We start from the raw sequence: 22,161 nt of genomic DNA, 5'->3' as shown, positions 1-22,161 counted from the left end.
ATCTGGAATAATATATCACAGCAGACTATTAGCACATATCTGAAAGAATTTTTTAAAAAAATTATTTTCCACTGGTATTTAATGCCTGCAAGGGTTTAACCGCATTTATCGTAAGGTTGATAACAGGTGCTGGAGATGTAAAATGCTTAACGCAGATATGGCCCATGTTTTTTGGTTTTGCCCAATGATTAAGGACTATTAGCTAAAGATAATAGATGAAATTCAGATTATATCAGGGTATAGACTACCATTGGATCCAATAGTTATTCTGTTTGGGTATGTTAAGGAAGTTGTTCTGATGACATAGAGATGATAGTGCATTTATTAACAGCTGCCAGAATGCTGTTATCAGCAAACTGGGGAAAAAATGAAAGCTCCCACAATTGATGATTGGATTATCAGATTATGGAAAAGAATATATATGGTTAAGTCAACTACCATAGTAAGGGTTCAGGAGGGAAGACAACAAAATAATAGATTTATAGAAAAGTGGTCCTTATTCGTAATGTATTGGTGTAACAAGAATCAAGAGAACGTGCAGCCTTTTGTGTTATCGGGAACCTTGTGATATTTGCTGGTTTTGTTGATAAATTTGATTATACTCTCTGTTAACTTGTTCATAATACTTGGGCTTATTATTTGTTTGTATACTTTTATATACTTTTGTCAGCATTGTAAAAATAAATGGAAAAATAATTAATATAAATAATAATAAAAATAATTACAGGTGATAAAACAGTCAAGCGGAAGTAGCAGCGGTAAAACTCAGTGTATGTTTAAGAGACTGGGAAAAGGTTGTTGTTGGCTGTCCCTAGAAGGATATCAGCATAGGTGCCAGGCAAGTAAATTCCATTGGGAAGACATCAGAAGCGAGAGGGCCCTCTCCCCCATCACCACCAGCTCCTAATCAGACAGTGAAGATGCATGCAGGAGGGCATCTGAACATGATCTCAGTGCCTGGGCTAACTGAATGCACACGGTGTGTAGTCCGCTCTCTCAGATAACATTCCTATCAAGAAGGAAGAAGAGGATGAGTTGGGGAAGATGGGCTAAAGAGGAATCCTGGTTTCATTGCCACCCACATGACGGTGTAATGTTATATACCACATTTTATTGCAGGGTCAAGTCAAAACACTATCCTTTGAGGCTTGGACAATTGTATATCCCCACAGCTATGTTTGATGGGCTTGAATTCTGACCAGTGCAGAAGCCAATCATGGCACAGCACCAAGAGTCTGTAAGCCCTAGCAAGCAAGCCTTCTTGTGTATTAAAGCATGTGACTCTATATCATTCTGCTCCGATGTCTGGAAGACTAGGAATATGCAAGTGCAAAACTGATGATAAAGAACTTTGTTGCACACAACTTCATCAACCAGGGGAACAACAGGAAACAAAGTAAATGTGTAGGGTTTGTCTTGAAGCCTTACAGATTCCATGGCACAGGACTCTAGATGTTAGCACCCATCAGGAATTCACCAGCACGCTTGCAACTGGGGCTCTGCAGCACAGAAAGTTATTTCATAAGTACTACAATGGGCCAGTAATCTTTCCTTTCTTCCTGTGATAGCAAGGCTCCCATACAATTAGTCTGTGCACGCACCTACCTACAAAATGAATGAAGATGTTATTGGGTAGCGTGAGGGGGAAAGACTTGGTCATCTTCTTCCCTTGCCAGATGAAAAGCTGTAGTCTGCATTTTTAAAACACCTTGCAGTAAAATAAAGAGTCTTTGGTTCCAGATTTTGCCCCACTAAAATCAGATGACCTCTAAAACGCAAAAAAAAAAAAAAAAATAGAGTGAACTATTTCATAAGTCTGTCCTCTGACTCAGTGCTTTTTCAAATTATAAAGATATAAAAAGTCTGAAGAAAATACTTCTGAAATCCAGACAAAAAACTGTGTTTACAGTAATTGAGCCTTGCTATTTCATGCACGTACCTTTCCATGCAGCTTTGAAGGAACTGATTCCCATCCACCTCCTGCACAGTGCAGCTGTTTCTTTTTTGATTTTGGTTTCCAGCCTTACAGCTGTTATTTCTGTTGGCACTGTGGCCTGACTTTGTCCCAAACTATACCTGATGCTAAATGCGTCACTGCTAGTTTTGTGATACATATTTTAAATTGCCCCCCTCACCTATTTACAAACAGGACTGCGGCATGGTGAAAGTAGGGTTTAGCTGTTTTCCCTCCAAAGCTGTTATTAGCCTCAAGTGGGTGGGGATGATTGGTGGGGCCACAGTGAGTGAGAAAAGGATTAAACCTTATGCTCAGCGTGCCATGACCCTGGTGCTGTCCCCTGCCCCCCTGCCTGTTGGGTTACTTTACAATAATACCAGGGCCACGCTTAATTGTTATTCTGTACCCATGTGGTAGTGTGATCTTAATTTTTCAAGTAAATAGTAAGGCTTTGAAGGGGTTCGTATTCTACTTTTTCCCCAAAATGCTTTTGCGGGCTCAATGACCCAGTTCCAAGAACCGAGTAGCTGGCAAGCATGGGCTAGTCAGGTAATCAATGGAACAGGTAGCTAGCAAATACAGAAGGTGACACTCATTTGTTCACATATGGCCCAATTCACATGTAATGGCAGCAAACTATAGGTTAATTAATCCATGGTTTGCAGTGATACATGATGCTGCCATTTTGAGTATGCAATCTCCAATCAGGCTGATCTGAGGTTGCTCTGTGACATCTGAACCCAGATACTATGGGTTAATCATAATTTAAACAATTCACAGCTAGCGTAACAACTAATCATAGGTTAACTGTGGGCTGTTTTGTTGTTGTTCAGTCGTTCAGTCATGTCTGAGTCTTCGTGACCCCATGGACCATAGCACGCCAGGCCTTCCTGTCCTCCGCTCTCTCCCGGAGTGTGCTCAAGTTCATATTCATTGCATCGGCGATGCTATCTAGCCATCTCATCCTCTGCCATCCCCTTCTCCTTTTGCCTTCAGTCTTCCCCAGCATCAGGGTCTTTTCCAGGGAGTTTTCTCTTTGCATTTGGTGGCCAAAATATTTGAGCTTCAGCTTCAGTATCTGTCCTTCCAATGAGCACTCAGGGTTGATTTCCTTTAGGATGGACTGATTTGACCTCCTTGCAGTCCAGGGGACTCGTAAGAGTCTTCTCCAGCACCACAGTTCGAAAGCATCAATTCTTCAGCGCTCAGCCTTCCTTATAGTCCAGCTCTCACAGCCATACGTTACTACTGGGAAAACCATAGCTTTGATTAGACGGACCTTTGTCGGCAACGTGATGTCTCTGCTTCTTACTATGCTGTCTAGGTGTGCCATAGCTTCCCTCCCAAGGAGCAAGCGTCTTTTAATTTCATGGCTACAGTCACTGTCTGCGGTGATCTTGGAGCCCAAGAACGTAAAATCTGTCACTGCTTCCATTTCTTCCCTTTCTATATGCCAGGAAGTGATGGGGCCAGATGCCATGATCTTAGTTTTTTTCATGTTGAGTTTCAAACCAGCTTTTGCATTCTCCTCTTTCACCCTCAGCAAGAGGCTCTTGAGATCCTCTTCGCTTTCTCCCATTAGGGTGGTATCGTCTGCATATCGGAGGTTGTTGATAATTCTCCTGGCAATCTTAATTCTGACCTGTGATTCATCCAACCTGGCGTTTCTCATGATGTTCTCTGCATATAAGTTAAATAAGCAGGGTGACAATATGCAGCCTTGTCGTACTCCTTCCCAATTTTGAACCACTCAGTTGTTCCATGTCTGGTTCTTACTGTTGCTTCTTGACCCTCGTACAGGTTTCTCAGGAGACAGGTAAGGTGGTCTGGTACTCCCATCACTTTAAGAATTTGCCACAGTTTGTTGTGATCCACACAATCAAAGGCTTTAGTGTAGTCAATGAAGCAGAAATAGACATTTTTCTGGAATCCTCTCGCTTTCTCCATGATCCAGCGAATGTTGGCGATTTGATTGCTAGTTCCTCTGCCTCTTCGAAACCCAGCTTGTACTTCCGGTAGTTCTCGGTTCGCATACTGCTGAAGCCTAGCTTGTAGGATTTTGAGCATCACCTTGCTGGCATGTGAAATGAGCGCAATTGTGCGGTAGTTTGAACACTCTTTGGCATTGCCCTTCTTTGGAATTGGAATGTAAACTGACCTTTTCCAGTCTTGCGGCCACTGTTGAGTGTTCCAAATTTGTTGGCATATTGAGTGCAGCACTTTAACAGCATCATCTTTTAGGATTTTAAATAGCTCAGCTGGAATACTGTCATCTCCACTAGCTTTGTTGTTAGGAATGCTTCCTAAGGCCCACTTGACTTCACTCTCGAGGATGTCCGGCTCAAGTTCAGTGACCACACTATCATGGCTCTCAGGGACATTGAGATCTTTCCTGTATAGTTCTTCTGTGTATTCTTTCCACCTCTTAATCTCATAACGTTCCCTTGAGATCTCCAATTTTCTTGAAGAGATCTCTAGTCTTTCCCATTCTATTGTTTTCCTTGATTTCTTTGCATTGTTCATTTAAGAAGGCCTTCTTGTCTCTCCTTGCTATTCTCTGGAACTCTGCATTCAGTTGGATATATCTTCCCCTTTCTCCCTTGCTTTTTGCTTCCCTTCGTTCCTCAGCTACTTGTAAAGCCTCATCAGACAGCCACTTGGCTTTCTTGCATTTCTTTTTCTTTGGGATGGATTTCGTTGCTGCCTCCTGAACAATGTTACGGACCTCCGTCCATAGTTCCTCAGGTACTCTGTCTGTCAGGTCTAATCCCTTAAATCTATTCCTCACCTCCACTGTATATTCATAAGGGATATGATTGAGGTCATACCTGAATGTTTTAGTGGTTTTCCCTACGTTCTTCAATTTAAGCTGAAATTTTGCAACAAGAAGCTCATGATCTGAGCCACAGTCAACTCCAGGTCTTGTTCTGACTGACTGTATAGAGCTTCTCCATCTTTGGCTGCAAAGTACATAATCAATCTGATTTCGATATTGGCCATCTGGTGATGTCCATGTGTAGAGTCTCCTCTTGTGCTGTTGGAAAAGAGTGTTTGCTATGATCAGCGTGTTCTCTTGGCAAAACTCTACTAGCTTTTGTTGTTTAACCCATGATTAACCAGTAGTGTCTGGGGTTGGATGCCATGGAGCAACCTCCAGTCAGCCCATTTGGAGGTTTCCTATTCAAAACAGTTGCAGTAGCGGTACACACCTGGCACGTTATTTAACCCATGATTAATTTGCTGCCGTTACATGTGAACCAGGTCATGAAATTTCCAGGTTTGTAATATTAAAAGAGCGTATGGGGTATACCAGAATAAGTCTCTCGGAGGCAGGGGAAGTGCGAACATTAGGTACATTCAGTCACTAAATGGATATTTGGATCGGCCAAGCTGCTCTGATGTAGTTGATGACACTATAATCTATCTTGGAGGATTGTCATGTTGATGAAAATGGAGTTACCATTGGAAAAATACTCAAGATTACATAAATCAAGTTGATCTGCAAGTTGTTATAATCCGTATCTACTTAAACACAGATTATACTCTAACAAACTTTCTTTAAGTTGACTATATGTACTAGGGGGTAGCTGAATATGTGTTCTCTTCATTCCTTTAAACTGCTATATGCAACTGGGCATATTTATTGTGGGTTAATTAAACCAGGGCACAAGAGTATCAGCACACTTGTGCACAGTAGGTTACTTTCTCGTATGTAAGTATCCCTCACCCCCTTTTTGCCAGGGGACAGGAAGATCAAATAAAAATAATAGGGTCATGGTAAAGGACAGGTGGGCAACCTGTGGCTCTCCAGATGTTTTGGCCTGAGGTTCCCATCATCCCTCACCACTGGCTATGCTGGTTAGGGCTGATGGGAGTCGTAGGCCTAAAATATCTGGAGGGTCAGATGTTGCCCACCCCCTGTGGTTAAAGTGCAGATTGGGTTGTGTTTTAGTGTGGTGAACCCAGTTGCAGTCCCTTAGCCTTGAACTTCACTATATCGCATTGTTTATCTAAGCAATTGCTGTAGTTCTTCATCACAGGCCTGTTGGGTGGATGGCATGAGTCAAGAATTAGAAAAGGCCATAAATGAAATACAGAGAAATAAGCACTGAAGGCTTCTAGGGGTACTTGTGAGATGCAGTTGTTCTCTTGACTACCCCAATTTACCAGGCTGCTTTAAATGTGTGGAGTGAGACCATGCCCTTCCAGCTTACACTGCTGCGCTAAGTGGAAATCTATACAGTTGTAATGCTTGGCGTCCTTTTACCATTGTTTAATGATTAAGAACTCCTCCTTCTCCTGGCATGTGAATTCCTCTCCGTGCCCTTAACTATGGAGGAAGTGGCAATTGGGGCAGGGCAAGGGGCCCAGACAGAGTATGTCGCACCTAAAGCTGGCGCTATTAGCAGTCTCATTGCACCTTCATCTTGACAGCCTGATTCTTGAATCAGGCGAAGATGGCAGCCACAGGCCTCCCTGCTTGTTCTAGTCAGAGCTGCATCATATTACATATACTTGTTCCACCCTTAAAGGCGGCCCCAAAATAATTTTAAATAAATAACAACAGCAGCTCTACAATCCTGGAACACAACAAATGATGCAGCAACAGTGACAGTGTGAGTTCCACAACTACTTGGCACCCCCTGCCACCATCAATTGCTTCTGCCCTCAGCTATAACTCCATTGGGAGCTGTGCAGGAAAGGTGCCTAAAAATTTCCTTGGCAATTCTCCTGAGAAAGAAGTGATAAATGGACCATGTGAGTACTCTGTTGGTATCAGTTAATCTATTCTACCACACCAAAATATCCAGTGTGGGCACAGTTGCATGTAAAGGGGAAATAAACTTTCTACTTGGGAATTTTCTCAGCCCTGAAACTGGAGCCCAGTGGTGGAAGCCGTGGTGCTTTAGCAGCTTGGAGACAAATGTTCAGATTCCTTCAATCCGTAGATGGTTGGGTAGTGAAAATACTTGTTATTCAGCAGAAAGATCCATGGAGTTTAGGATAATGAAGCATAGCCACTGGACACAGGAATAAATTTAGTAATAAATAAAGCACAGGAAAAGCAGATAACATCTACCCTGATGTGTTTTTCTGGTGCACAAAAGTGTCGCCTCAGGCAGTCAGAGACATTGGTTTGAATCCCACTCCTGCTAAACATTGTTTTTCCTCTGTGTTCCCAAGCTTGGACACAGCCGATGTTTTCCAAATAAGTCAAAACATATTTGTGGTTCTTGGTGCTCAGTAAACAATGGTGTGTTTTTTAATGGGAAGTGTTGAAGCAGTAGGAGAAACCAGTCTATTAATGAGGGCTATTCATGGAAATCTGTACAGCAGAACTATTTCTCATCAGTTTTCCCCCACATTCATAAGGAGAGATTTGCAGTTTCCATCAAAATGTATTCGTCATTACAATCATACCTTATCCATGGTACTCTAGTTGAGACTATTTAATTAATCTCTGTGAGAGATTCAGAGGCAGAGTGGTAGGTGGAACGTCTGAGGGTGGCAGGGGATGTTTGCTCCCCCAGTGCCACTTGCATCAGCCACCAGGAGCTGCAAGAGGCAGCAGCAGTAACAGCAGCCCTGGTGAAGTAGCCCGCCCTGCAAGGACTACCATCTGGCTGTTTCAGCAGCCATTTCCAGGCCAGGACAATTTTCTTGGTGATCTGTGGCCCAGAGGTTCAGAAGGACAGTGCTCTTCAAGTACTTGAAAGGTTGTCACAGAGAGGAAGGCCAGGATCTCTTCCCAATCATCCCAGAGTGCAGGACACGGAATAATGGGTTCAAGTTACAGGAAGCCAGATTCTGGCTGAACATCTGGAAAAACATCCTGACTGCTAGAGCAATACGACAATGGAACCAATTCCCTAGGGAGGTGGTGGGCTCTCCCACACTGGAGGCGTTCAAGACGAGGCTGGACAGCCATCTGTCAGGGATGCTCTGACTGGGATTCCTGCATTGAGCAGGGGGTTGGACTCGATGGTCTTATAGGCCCCTTCCAACCCTACTATTCTATGATTCTGTGATTCTGTGACAGTGGCAGCTGAAACATCTGAGGGCTGGAGGGAACTCGTATATGTTATATTGTTAAAGATATATTAGTTGTATAACTAATTATATTAACTTTTCTCTTTTAACATATTTAAGTATATTGTAAACTGGTCTGAGAACTTTGTTTCATAGGCAAGGTATAGATACTCAGAATAAATAAATAAAATAGTCACCATCATGAGAAAAAAAATATACATATTTAAAAGAGATAACGCAATCACAATTCCCGGCAATTATTTTTTTCTTGATTGTACTTTGTGGAACTTCATGAACAAAGTATATAAGAGAATATAAGAGAAGCACCACAGGGGAAGAGACTAAACACCACCACCATTGTCTGTGTTGGAACCGTGAGAACTGTACCAGCGTGAGAGAGTGGAGCATGAGAAAGATCAGCTGCTTCAGGCTGTTAAGAAATCTGGTTGCTATTTTCTTATATTTGTTTTCCTGGCATAGCTGTTTGCACTTTGTAGTGTTTATTAAAGCCTTAGTATAGGAAAGGTTTAGTTTATTTGGCTCTGGTTTACACATTACTGAAACATAATTGATGTTGTGTTGTAATATTTAATATCCTATTTTGTAATTAACTTGAAAAGTTATAATGTTATGAATTGTTTATTATTGTAATGATATATTGGTATGCTTTTTTGTTTTTGTACTGCTGATTTGTTAGCCTCTTTGAACACTTTTTGTGGAAAAGTGGAATATAAATTAGAAGATGATGATGATGAAATCCATTGAAATGATAGACGTTTGTATTGATTAGTTTTTTAAATGGGGTGGAAAGAAGACATAGGAGGAAGATAATGTAGCCATGTGTGTACACTGGAAGTGAGCAGAAGATAATGTCTGGGCAACAATGCAAATATGGTGATCCAACATGGGGTTAAATCCAAAGTTAGTCTTACTAAGAATAGTACAATTGAAATAAATGGGTTTTAAAGTAGAATAGCATTGGATACAACCCATCGTAACCAATAGAAAATTATTTTTTTAAAGAAGCAAAACTGCCTTATTTGGTATTGAGCTTAATCCAATTCCACCCCATGGCTGCTTTTACTGTGTAAAAACCAACAACAACATGGAAGATTGGACCGTGAATTTCCTAATGCCATGTCTAATTTGGCCCTGAGACCTTGGGCGATCCAATAGACCAGCCTTTCCCAACCATGCTGGCTGGGTGATGCTGGGAGTTGTAGTGCCAACACTTCTAGATGGCACCAGGTTGGGGAAGGCTATACCAGACAATATCAGGCCAGATAATTTGGTATTGGTCTACTTTGTATGCATGTAGCTATTTAAAATTGATAATTGAATAGCACTAATAGAAATTCGTATCCAGTAAGTATTAGTGCTTGCCAGTTAAAGTATACAAATTAGTAGACTTTATTTTAATAGTTATAGTATTAAACTTACAACAGTAATAATAAAAGAATCCACTACTGTAAACTCTGGTTTTTCATTTTCCAGTGCGTGGTGCTACTAGTTCGTATGTTTTGTGTATGTTAAGCTCTCTCCATTTTCTTACAGAAGAAAACACTAAAGAAGCTTCGTTGGTGCAGAAAGGTCTGAGTGAGAAAGTCTCCCTCTACAGAGGCGATATCACGGTGCTTGAGATTGATGCCATAGTTAATGCTGGTAGGTTTTAAAATATTTCATATGACATATTAAGTTTTAAATATTTGCATGTACAACAAAATATACCTGGATAATCTCCACGTGCAGAACTGGATGTAGACAGTGGTAATAAAAAAGAAATACCGTATTGGGTTTTCGCAAAGGATGTGCCAAGAAAATCCAAATGTTGAGAATGTGGATTAAGCCAATGTAGATGTATTTTGTTAATATGCTTAATTTAGTCTGTTTCCGCTGGTCATGGGGAGAGGCAATAAGCTATGCATGATAGGGATGTACGAAAGTCACGTACCTTTCCGTGGATTATGTTCATGGTGGTGGGGGGAGAGGCATTCCGTCTCTCCCCCGGGAATCCTCGACGGGGGGGAGGCAATCCGGTCCTCCCCCCTGGAATCCTCGATGGCCGGCTGTGCTCTGCGGCGGCTCCGCGGAGCAGCCGGCCAGGCCCAGGCCAGAGCCATCCGCAGCCTGATTTCCGGCCGTGGAGGGCTCTGGGTAAAAAAAATAAAATAAACGCGTACGCAAATGGCGACAGCTATGGCCGCCACCATTTGCATTCCTTATTTTTCGCCGTCTTAGTCTACGTAAATATTTACGTAGACTATGACGGTGAAAATAAAGGGGAACGCAAATAGCTTAGTGGGAGCTATTTGCATCCCTTTTTGATTTGCTGTTTTAGCCTACGTAAATATTTACATAGGCTAAAACGGCGAATCGAAAAGGGACACAAATAGCGCCCACTATGCTATTTGCGTTCCCCTTTATTTTCGCCGTTATAGTCTACGTAAATATTTACGTAGACTATGACGGTGAAAATAAAGGGGAACGCAAATAGCTTAGTGGGAGCTATTTGCATCCCCTTTTGATTTGCTGTTTTAGCCTACGTAAATATTTACATAGGCTAAAACGACGAATCAAAAAGGGACACAAATAGCGCCCACTATGCTATTTGCGTTCCCCTTTATTTTCGCCGTTATAGTCTACGTAAATATTTACGTAGACTAAGATGGCGAAAAATAAGGAGTGCAAATGGCGGCGGCCGTAGCCGCCACCATTTGCGTATGTGTTTGTTTTTTTTAACCGGGATGTGATAGGCGGTACGTAGCCTATCACGTCTCTGTAAAAAAAACACACAAAAAACGACAAGACTGCAAATGGCGGTGGCGGCAGCCGGTCGGAAGACCAGCCGTCGCAGCTGCCGCTGCCGAAGCCGCTGCCGGAGCCGCCGCTGTCTGAACCGTCCGCCCCAGGTAAGTCTAGTCCCGGGGGGGATCCGCGGGGTGGCGGCAGGCTGATCTGCCACAGATTTCGGGGGGCCGAATGCACTGGTATTCGGCCTCACCGAGATCTGTGGCGGAATTCTCTGACATCCCTAATGCATGATGCTGTAGCAGCCCCCCCCCCCCCGAATTCCTACTGCTTGTCTGCTTCAGGTTTGATTGCTACAGGTTTCATTGGGCATTCCCAGGGTGCTGTTTTGGGAAGTGTGGGCGAGGCCTTTTGTAATGGTTTCTTTTTAGAAGCCCTTTTCAGTCTATGAGGCAGGATTTTTATAGCTGCATCAAGGCTGAGTATTGTCATTACCGTGGTGTTTTTTGAAATATGTATGTGGTTAATATAACGTAATAATTCTAAGGCCACTAGACACTATCTAGAGGGCCATAGGATTTTTCAGTTTCTGGGAACTGAGCTTGGAGCCAGGGCTCCGAGCTTGGCTCCTAGAAACCATGCACCCCACCCCTCCCCCACCCCCTCGTAGCTGGCGCTTTTCTCTCCACGCCAGCTGCTTCTCTGTGCTCGCAAACAGAGTGTGGAGAGGGTGAAAAGGGGGCAGTCCCGGGGGCAGGGAGGAAACCACGGAAGCCTCTTTATGAGGCTTCCTATGCATCACAAAGCATCCTCCCCTCTTGCTCCGATCATTCATTTTCCAGGAAGCATTTCTTGGCGGGGAGGAAATAGGAAAGATCTACCCTCTTTCTCATCAGAAATTTTCAGACCATTGAGGAACTCTGGTGTTGCCTGTTTGCTTGCTTGCTTATTAATTAATTAATTAATCATTAGATTTATTAGCCACCCATCTGGCCGACTGCCCAGCCACTCTAGGCGGCATACAATACTAATAACAAATTTACATAATCAACTGAACAAAACAATATAACAAAACAACACTACTCGAAAAAACCCTAACCCACCCCAACTTCACTCCTGAACAGCCAGGTTTTTAAAGCCTGGTGGAAGCTCATCAAAGAGGGGGCATGGTGGAGGTCACTAGGGAGGGAATTTCACAGAGTAGGGGCCACCACAGAGAAGGCCCTCTCCCTGTCCTCACCGGCCTAGCTGTCCTGGCTGATGGGACAGACAGAAGGCCTACTGAGTGGTGTGGTCTCGCTGATGGCTGTCTTTAATTAGGCGGGCTGCCGCATTCTGCACCAGCTGCAACTTCCGAACCGACTTAAAGGGTAACCCCACATAGAGTGCATTACAGTAGTCTAGGCAAGAGGAGACCAGGGCATGAACTACTGATGGTAGCAGATGGTTAGGGAGATAGGGGTGCAGCCGCTGTATCAGATGGAGTTGGTACAGTGCTGCCCGGCTCACGGCTGTCACCTGAGCCTCCATGGACAGCTGGGAGTCTAAAATGACCCCCAGACTGCAGACCTTGTCCTTCAGGGGTAGCTGCACCCCCATTAAACACCAGGTCAACATCACCCAACCTCCCCTTGTCTCCCACAAAAAGTACTTTGCTTTTGTCAGGGTTCAGTTTCAGCTTAGTTCTTTCCATCCAGCCACTCGGACAGGGTTTCTACAGCCAACCTTGGCAAGGATTTAAATGAGAGGTAGAGTTGCGTGTCATCGGCATATTGGTGACACTGCACCCCGAACCTCCTGATGATAGCCCCCAGTGGCTTCATATAGATGTTAAATAACTTCAGGGAGAGAATAGAACCTTGTGGCGCCCCGCAAGTGAGCAGCCAAGGGTCTGAAGTCTCCTCCCTCAGAGCTACCCTCTGGTACCTGCCAGAGAGGAAGGAATGGAACCACCATAATATGGTGTCCCCTATGCCTAACCCCTCCAGGTGGTCCAGGAGGATACGGTCACTTATACATTACTAATGCTTAAAAATGGTTTCCGCCCCTTAAATATTGAGAGAAGTGTAGAAACACAGGAATTTAATTTGTCTTCTTCATTTCCTCCATGTTTCTAGTCCTTCAAGAGATATTGGGTGTAGTGGATGACCAGCAGTTATGTTGCATTCAAAATTAGCCAGAACTTGCAAATCCGAATAGTGTAGTTCATTGTGTTTCATCTGTTGGGGAGGAGGAGAGAATCCTATGTACATATTAACAAAACTTCTAATAACAATAGCAGCAAAGCAAAAACAAACACTATACAATCCTCTCCTCCGCCTATATCATCCTCGGCACCATCTCATAACTTTCTTGCTTCTCCTACTCCTTTAATATGTTTATGTGCCAGATGTGTCTCTAGTTTTTTTTCATGTCAAGCATCTCAAACTCAGTTGTGTATCTTTTTGTAATGATTTTGCAGAGTCCCTCCCACTTCACCAAAGCTTATTTTCACTTGCTGGTAAAAGCAACAACATTTTCTGTCCTGTAGTAAATTCCTTTTGCTGATCATAACTCTTCCTTTGAATATTCTGAATGGCCACTCAGTTTCCCTGGGCTAATTCCCACATTTTTTCCAGCCGATTCTACATCTGTAACAGAAGTCACCTCACCCGCCCTTTAACAGATGTTTCTGTCTGTTAAATCAAGGGCTAGCTCGGCTATTCCACATGTCGTGCAGTCTCTGTGTTGTATCCAATGTTAGTCCTACTTAGAGTAGACTCAGTGGAATGAATGTGATTGAAGTTAAGACTAACATTAGATACAGGTAGTTACACTGGCTCAAGAAATCGTACTGACAGCTAAAGGCTAGAATCTAAAAGGACTGTGTGCTATACCTGCACTGGGGCTTTTTTGGTTCCCCTCTTCCTGCTGCCCTCTGTCCCTCAACCCCAAAAAGCTGGTGCTGGGGGTTGAGGGCTCTCTCGAGCAAGGCATGGGGATTCAACTGGGGTGCTCATGTATGTGTGTTGGAAAAATTGGCAGCCGTGTGTGTGTGGATGTGCGTGCGTAAAAGTGCTTTCTGTGGACTTGTTGGATCCTGACCACAATGCTGTATTATACCTGGCTGCCAGCAAGTAGCTAATACAGGGCCTGGGCTAAAAGTCTCTGTGTCCCTCAGACAAATGCAGTAAGGCCTGCTTTCTGCTACCTTCCTCTGCATTTCTTCTTACCTACCTATGGCCACTAAATGTTAGTCAGATAACAGCTGCTGTAATAGATGTATCCTTATTCCTTGCTCCAAACCCTGAGCATCCGAGTAGGGTAGTTTTAAGCAGCTGAAAGGAATATAAATCCCATTCTAGAATCAATATGTTTGCCTTGGACTATTCCTCCTTAATGGAAGGTCATGCTTAAAAACAGAGCAATAACATTTCCCACCTCCTGCTTGATTTGGACTGCTATAAACTTTCTCATCTCCGAACCTTTGGGGTGGGGCCATTAATTGGAGTCTTGCTTTCCTATTGGCTCCAGTGTTAGTGTCAGTGCGCTGAGATAATGAAGATAAATCACTCTGGTTGGGCAGCAGTGTTTGCAAGAAATGAGCCTTCGTGGCTGGTAAATCACTTGGAAAGTATAATGTGACTTTTAATTTGCTTTCCTGGTAGTGATTCAATTCTCACATTAAAATATAAAATAAAATAAAAATAGAATAGTTATGGGTGTAGAATTTTAGCAATGTTGCCTTAAACATCTGTTGTATAAAATAAATGCTGTGTTTTCTACTGATACACTAACAGTGCAATCCTATGAGTGTTTACTTGGACATACGTTCCACCGTGTTCAGTGAGGTTTACTTCTAGTATTGCACCCTAAAGGTTTCATGTGAAAAATAACTGTAATACTGCTTTGTAAAATTCAGTTATATAAAACAAAAAAGATTATGATAATGTGTGAGGAACTCTGCTATTCTGAAAGTACAGTGTCAATTATTATTAAACTGTCTAGGACAGAAAGTTTTACAGCTTGACTTTTTCCACTGCTTCTGTTGACCTTCGGGGACTTTATGGTTTGCTTTACTGCTTCTTAATTTTATGAAGCATCACATCCCTGTCAAGCCAAAAATTAAACTTCAAGGTAGAGAGGTAGGGTGTTTATATATTGGAATTGTGAACTGAATATATTAGCCATGAATTATGTTTAAATGAATGTGTTAGTATAGTCTGTTGACTAACTGAGCTACACCTCCCCACACGAACAGCTTGTTCATGCATAATCAGTCACTGAAGTTGCCATGAATCTGGAGCTTAATGAACAGGTGAGGGGAAAGGAGGCATTTAAATCTGAAATTGATCTGACAGCCTATCACTGATTGCTAATCCATTTCATTTGGCAACTTAATTTATCACACCGTTAAAATTTTCTTCTTGTAGCTTTCTGGGAGGAAATTAATTCAGAAGCATGCCCAATAATATTGGGCTAAGCTAGCCTCTTCAGATATTGTATCAGTGTTGAAGAGTGAAAAACTGTGTGGGAGGGATGGAGAGAGTTGCTCTGAATAACTATCCTCAAGTTTGACTCCCCCAGACAGAAAAGAGAATTGTGTGTGGTTTATTATGATTTTGTTATTGAGCAAATTACTTAGCAGTAGTGAAGGGCACAACTGAAATAACAGATCGTTGTTGAGAACTTGAGGTTTTCCTGGGGTTGGCTGGTGGCTCCTAAATGGGTGTGTGCGCGTGTGTGCGCACTCTACAAGTCCCATCCACTCTGCCACGTCACTCCCAATGCCTCCCCTCAGCTCCACCCACCCAAAGCTTCTCCTGCCTGCTTTGCCTATGGAGGTCTGTCCTATCACCCATGATAACTAAGTGGAATGTCCACCACCAGAGGTTGTGTATCTCTGAATACCAGATGCTACAGACAAAGCAAGAGAAGTTGTTGCCCTCCTGCTTTGCTTGTGCTGGAGGCATTTGATTGACCATTGTTGCAAGTAGAATGCTGGACTAGGTGATTCTTGGTCTAACCCAGGAGGATGATCTTATGCAACAGTCAAACCCATGTAGCATTTTTTTGTCTTCATGTACAAGGAATACTTTCTCTCTTTACAGATTCATTTCTTCCCCAACAATTCATTGAAATTTGATATTAGTTCTCCAGTATCTGGTCGATGGTCTTCCTGTCCTAACCCTATTTTTTACTAGGCTCCTCAAATGTGCTGGTATCAACAACCTATCTGGTTTGGTTGGGGAAGACAAACTGCAGTCTTCTTTTCCTTCTGATACTTCAGTGTTGGAGGGTACAAGTAACACTCAAGATTTACCCTTTTCTTTTGGGACAAGAAGCCCAATTCTCTTTCTCTCTCTCTCTCTCTCTCTCTCTCTCTCACTCACACATCCCACGTTTAAAAGCCTTGCTGTACCATTTAGACACCCTTCATGAATGTGAAACAATTTCTACTGCCAGTAGGAAGGAGTGTGATTGCACATCCTAGGATCATTTATTCATTCATTGCCTTCATGGTTTAGAGATGATGGAGTGCAGCATTCGGATAAGGAGTGTGCTGTTGTTCTTGGCATTTGCAGCAGGGATTAAGGGTCTGCATTGCTGCTTGGTGGATATGGGGGAACTAAGCAGAGGCTAGTTCTCTCTTGTGGCAGGTGCAGTATCAATTCAAGGGAAGAAAAATGAAAATTTACAGTTCAGTGTGCACCCTGAGGCATCAGTTAAGATGAAGGGATGCTTCCTCAGTCCTGCATCTTTCAAGGCTATAGGGGATAGAGATAGGACCTCCAACTGGGGTTTGCGTGATTCAGCCACACAAAACCACAAAGCTCAAGGGATATTGAGTTGGGCGGGCCCTCCTGAGCAGATTAATATGAGGACCATTGGTCGTAAGCCAGGAGAGCTCACGCAGGAAAGGTTTAGGTAGAAGGAAGAAATCTCTTCTACCTCAGTCTGATAGGACACCCACATTAGAGGAGTTATAATATATAAATATTATACTGAACTTAATGGGGCTTACTTTTGACTACAAAAGAATTGTATTTGCTCATTGCAAATCCCAAGTCATTGCTCATTAAAACCCAATACTTGTCTCTTTATTCTGGAGGTATGGGTGCAATAACTAATTTGGTTGGTCTTATACTCATGGGTGGATGCATTTCATAAATAACACAGTGTGTGTATTTGTGAAATATGTAATGATGTTGTAACCATTAATTCAAGGCAGTATCGAATGTTAGGCTACCCTTTGGCTGTTCAGTCTTAAAGGAGCTTCCAGAATTCTTTTGCTTATCTGCATCTTTTCTGCATCTCTTTCTGTCCCTAGTCTTTGTGTGAGGTTTTCTCCCAACCCTATTTCTCAGTTAATGCCTCACAGCTAAGCAATAGCCAACTTTTACCCAATTATAAATGTTATTTACTTTAGTTAATGCCAGTTCACACACACACTTGCTGGATGTATTGCACTTCTTCTGCAGTGATGGTTGTATAAGAAGCTATACATATCATTAAGTTTTCAGACTTGGCCAGGGTCTAATCAGAGAAGGGATTTCAGATTTTTTTTTATCATAGTGTGTCTTTGCAGTTGAGAAAAATACTGGTTGACCCTTCTTCAAGGTAACAGGACTTTTGTACAGGAATTTCAGCAGTTTCCCTCCTAGGAATTGCAGGCTGGCTGCCTTGAGTGCCATTTTTTGGTAGAAAGGTGGGACATAAAGAAATAAGTAGAGAACTGGCTGGGTCATCCAAGGCTGATCATACACGATTTGTCTGTGTTAGTCACTGGGAATAGGGACACTTTGTCTTATGCTCATTCTCTAAACTGGGAGGTTTTAGAGAAATTCGCCACTCCCTGTGCCTTATGAGGGAGGGCCATCTTCCATTTTTTATTGCTATGGAGCTGTTTCTTGGGTTACATCGAACAGGATAAGCATAGGTGTAACCAAACTTGTAATCATAATACTTTTAGAACATAGGAGGCCAGTGGAGTACATTAAAAAAAAGGGGGGGAGCTTTAAATCCTAACCTTAAAAATAATAGCATAATGTGCCTGTTTTCCTCATCCCGCTTATTCTGGAAGTCACACTTTTATGTTCATCTGACTGGGGATAATGGATTTTGCCATTTGTGTTTAAACACAGTGTTTCAAAAGGTAGCCCATCCCCTAGGTGTATTTGCAGTGTTTCGCTGTACAGTGAAAGACTTTGTTGTGTAACCAGAAGTATAACTGTCAACCTGAGTGCACAGAGGAATGCTTGGAGAATGTCATAAAGCTTAAGAGACTAAGTAACAGTCACGGTGAACAATTCTGCTTCATTGCACCACGTTAAAGTCACTTTAAAGAAAAGACTCATGAAGTCTTTTGTGATTTTAAAAAAAAAATGTGGATGATCTTAACTCGGGTTATGTCTGTCTTGTAAGTATAAGAGAAAATAATCACTTATGCCACTTGTTAATTAGCCTGAGGAACAGACTGCTGTGATTTTCCAGATACTCCTGTGTTTACTTGCCCATATCCTTTGCAAGGGATGTTGATGGAGGGAAGTGCTTCTGTATTGTGTTATTGTCATACCTGACCCAGACCCAGGCCAGGATGAGTCTTTGGATGAAGAGGCTGAGATCGCAGTGCCTGAAGACCACATGGAGCCCCCTGATGCTAGTTGTGGCCCTCCAGATGTTTTGGACTGCAACTTCCATCAGCCCTAGTCAGCAAAGCCAATGGTGAGGGATGGCAGTGGCAGTCCAACAACATCTGGATGGCAACAACTTGGCCACCCCTGCTATAGAACACCTCCATAATTGGAAGAACTGGAAGTGTGTATAGGCTTTAAACAGGGCATAATGCATGAAGCTCACAAACCAACTAGAACAGGGACAAGAAAGAAAGGAAAGCAGAATGTTAAAGGCTCTGATGGACATGCCCAGGTGTCAGCATAGCCTTAGCAAGCTACTTATAAACATGTTGATAGTTTGCAAAGATCATCCTGGCTGCTTGCGGGGGTGTGATTTACGTCATTGTTTAGACATCTGGAATCTCTGTGTGTGTGTGTGTGTTTCAGACCTATCATTGCCAGCAGCTATAGCTTCTTTGAAAAGGTAAGCAAAACCAAGGGAAGACAGAATAGCAATGCTGTGAGCCATTTTCTTCTGGGGAGCTGTCAAATAGGAAAGAAAAATGTGAGTGCTTTGTAAAGATACCAGTAGTGTGGATATGTGACTTTGCCCCAAAGAAGCACTGAGGAATATGGACTAGGGGCATAGATGATGATGATGATGATTAAATTTATTAATCGCCCATCTGGCTGGTCACCCAGCCACTCTGGGCAATGTACAACATACAATAAAACAGTTTAAAACAATAAAATTCTACAATAAAAACATTTCCTAAAATACCCTAACCCACCCCAAATGCCTGCCTGAACAACCACGTTTTTAATGCACGACGGAAGCTCATTAAAGAGGGGGCATGACGGAGTTCCCTAGGGAGGGAGTTCCACAGAGTGGGGGCCACCACAGAAAAGGCCCTCTCCCTCGTCCCCACCAGTCTAGTTGTCCTGGCTGATGGGACAGAGAGAAGGCCATCCGAGGCTGATCTTGTTAAGCGGCCTGTCTGGTGCTGCTGGAGGCGCTCCTTAAGATAGGCTGGGCCGGAACCATATAGGGTTTTAAAGGTCAAAACCAACACCTTGAATTTGGCCCAGAAAACAACTGGTAACCAGTGCAACTCCTTCAGCACTGGAGTGATGTGATCTCGCCGGCAGCTGCCTTTAATCAGGCGAGCCGCTGCATTCTGTACCAGCTGCAGTTTCCGAACCGTCTTCAAGGGTAACCCCACGTAGAGCGCATTACAGTAGTCTAAACGAGAGGAGACCAGGGCATGTACTACTGATGGGAGCAGATGGTCGGGAAGGAAGGGGCGCAGCCGCCGTATCAGATGGAGTTGATACAGCGCTGTCCAGCTCACGGCTGACACCTGAGCCTCCATGGACAGCTGGGAGTCCAAAATGACCCCCAGGCTGTGGACCTGGTCTTTCAAGGGTAGCCGTACCCCATTCAACACCAGGTCAACATCCCCCAGCCTCCTCTTGTCTCCCACCAAAAGTACCTCGGTCTTGTCAGGGTTCAGCTTCAGCTTATTCCTCCCCATCCAGCCACTCACCGTCTCCAGACATTTGGACAGGGATTCTACGGCCAACCTTGGTGAAGATTTGAATGAGAGGTAGAGCTGCGTGTCATCCGCATATTGATGACACTGCACCCCAAACCTCCTGATGATAGCCCCCAGTGGCTTCACATAGATGTTAAATAGCATTGGGGAGAGGATGGAACCCTGTGGCACCCCACAAGTAATTGGCCACGGGTCTGAAACCTCCTCTCCCAGTGCTACCCTCTGGTACCTGCCGGAGAGGAAGGACCGGAACCACCGCAATACGGTGTCCCCAATGCCCAACCCCTCCAGACGGTCCAGGAGGATACCGTGGTCAACAGTATCAAAAGCCGCTGAGAGGTCGAGGAGAACAAGGAAGGAGCATTCACCCCTATCCAGAGCCCTCCTCATATCATCTACCAAGGCGACCAAGGCCATTTCTGTCCCATGCCCAGGCCTGAAGCCCGACTGAAATGGATCTAGATAATCAGTTTCTTCCAAGTGTGCCTTCAACTGCACCGCCACCACCCGCTCAATCACCTTGCCCAAAAATGGCATATTTGAGACTGGGCGAAAGTTGTTCAGAACTTGAGGATCCAAGGAGGGCTTCTTTAAGAGCGGTCTTATCACTGCCTCTTTGAGGGCTGATGGCATCACTCCCTCCTCAAGGGAGGCGTTCACCACCGCCCTGATCCCCTCACCCAGTCTCTCTCTGCAGCCCATAATGAGCCACGATGGGCAAGGATCAAGTAAGCAGGTGGTCGGCCTTACAGATGAAAGCACCTTGTCCACTTCATTAGGAGGAAGAAGCTGGAACCGATCCCACAAAACCGGTTTGCCACAGGCCGCCTCTCACTAACTGTATCCACAGCGTGCAGAGTAACACACCTAATCTGATCAATTTTATCTGCAAAGTGCCTTGCCAAGGCCTCACAGGAGGCCTTAGAATGCTCCAGTGGTTCCGGAGCCACAGGACCGACCAGGCTCTGGACCACTTGGAACAGCCTCCTGGGACAGCACTCTGCAGACGCGATGGAGGCAGCATAATATTCCTTTTTTGCTGCCTTCACCACCACGTGATAGGCTGAAGATACAGCTCTAGCCCATGTCTGATCGTCTTTGGAGCGAGACTTCCGCCACCGGCGCTCTAGCTGTCTCACCTCCTGTTTCAGAGCTCGTAACCGCGGATTGAACCATGGTGCAGTCCGAGCCCTGTTCAGGGTGAGAGGGCGTTTCGGAGCCACCTGATCTAATGCCCCAGTGATTGCGGCATTCCACCCACCCACCAGGGTCTCGACCGAGTGGCCGTTGGAGTGCCCCAGAGAATCCCCAAGCGCGTTCAGGAATCCATTTAGATCCATAAGACGCCTGGGGCGGACCATTTTAATGGGTCCTCCACCTCTGCGGGAGGGGTTGTGCAACCGAGAAGTCCAACGTCACCAGATAGTGATCTGACCATGACAAGGGGGTGGTGGATATACTCCCGACTTCCAGATCACTCCCTGCTTCTCCAGAAACAAACACAAGGTCTAGTGCATGACCGGCTACATGGGTGGGCCCAGTTAGAATATGGTGCAGCTCCCAGGAGGCCATGGTCTCCATGACGTCCCCAGGTGCTCCTGTGAGGATGGCCTCTGAATGTACGTTGAAGTCCCCCAACACCAATAAGTTAGGGGACTGTACACGCACATCAGAGACCACCTCAAGCACCTCGGCCAGGGAGTCAGTCGTGCAGCGGGGTGGACGGTACACGAGCAGAATCCCCAGACTGCCCTTCTGGCCCAACCTCCAGTACATGCACTCAGCAATCTTGGTCTCCTGGAGAGGGGGTCTGGTGAAGACCAAGGACTCTTGGTAGATAACAGCCACTCCCCCTCCTCCTCCCCGATCCCCAGCCCTCGGCTGCTGTGCATACGAAAATCCAGCTGGACACATGGCTGCAAGGGTTGGAGCAGCAGCCTCGGCCAGCCAGGTCTCCGTAATACATGCCAGGTCTGCACCCTCATCCAGAATCATGTCATGGATGAGGGAGGTTTTCTGGGTAACAGACCTGGCATTGCAGAGCAGCAAATGAAGGCCAGAAGATGGAGTCACGCCTCCCCCAGCCATCCTTTGGCTCTGGGCAGGCCCGGAGCAGGGGACAGATACTACACATCTCTCCCTCGTTCCCCTTACCTGGCATGGCCTGCCCCTAGCGCTCCGCCAGCTCCTGCCGCCCAGCCTCAGTATCTTCTGGCCCCCAACACTCCCCCCACTGCCTCCATCAGGTGGACACATGCCCCCTCGCTCCCGCTTA

General features: G+C 44.5%; 1 protein-coding gene across 12 annotated transcripts in view; it reads left to right on the top strand.

Annotated features, from left to right (window-relative positions):
• The window catches only part of MACROD2 (mono-ADP ribosylhydrolase 2), a 1,364,729-nt gene that overhangs the window by 21,990 nt on the left and 1,320,578 nt on the right, over positions 1–22,161 (top strand). For all 12 annotated transcript variants that reach the window (XM_084824196.1, XM_084824178.1, XM_084824167.1 and 9 more), the window contains exon 3: positions 9,542–9,649. In XM_084824196.1, coding sequence (XP_084680322.1) covers positions 9,542–9,649 — 108 coding nt within the window. The remainder of the gene's footprint in view (positions 1–9,541; positions 9,650–22,161) is intronic.

The sequence above is a fragment of the Heloderma suspectum genome, chromosome 1, assembly GCF_057233095.1.
Source record: "Heloderma suspectum isolate Gila_16-S chromosome 1, 16-S_ref, whole genome shotgun sequence".
Classification (NCBI taxonomy): Eukaryota; Metazoa; Chordata; class Lepidosauria; order Squamata; family Helodermatidae; genus Heloderma; species Heloderma suspectum.
The sequence above is the reverse complement of the archived record's forward strand: the minus strand, read 5'-3'. Positions and strand labels throughout refer to the sequence as shown.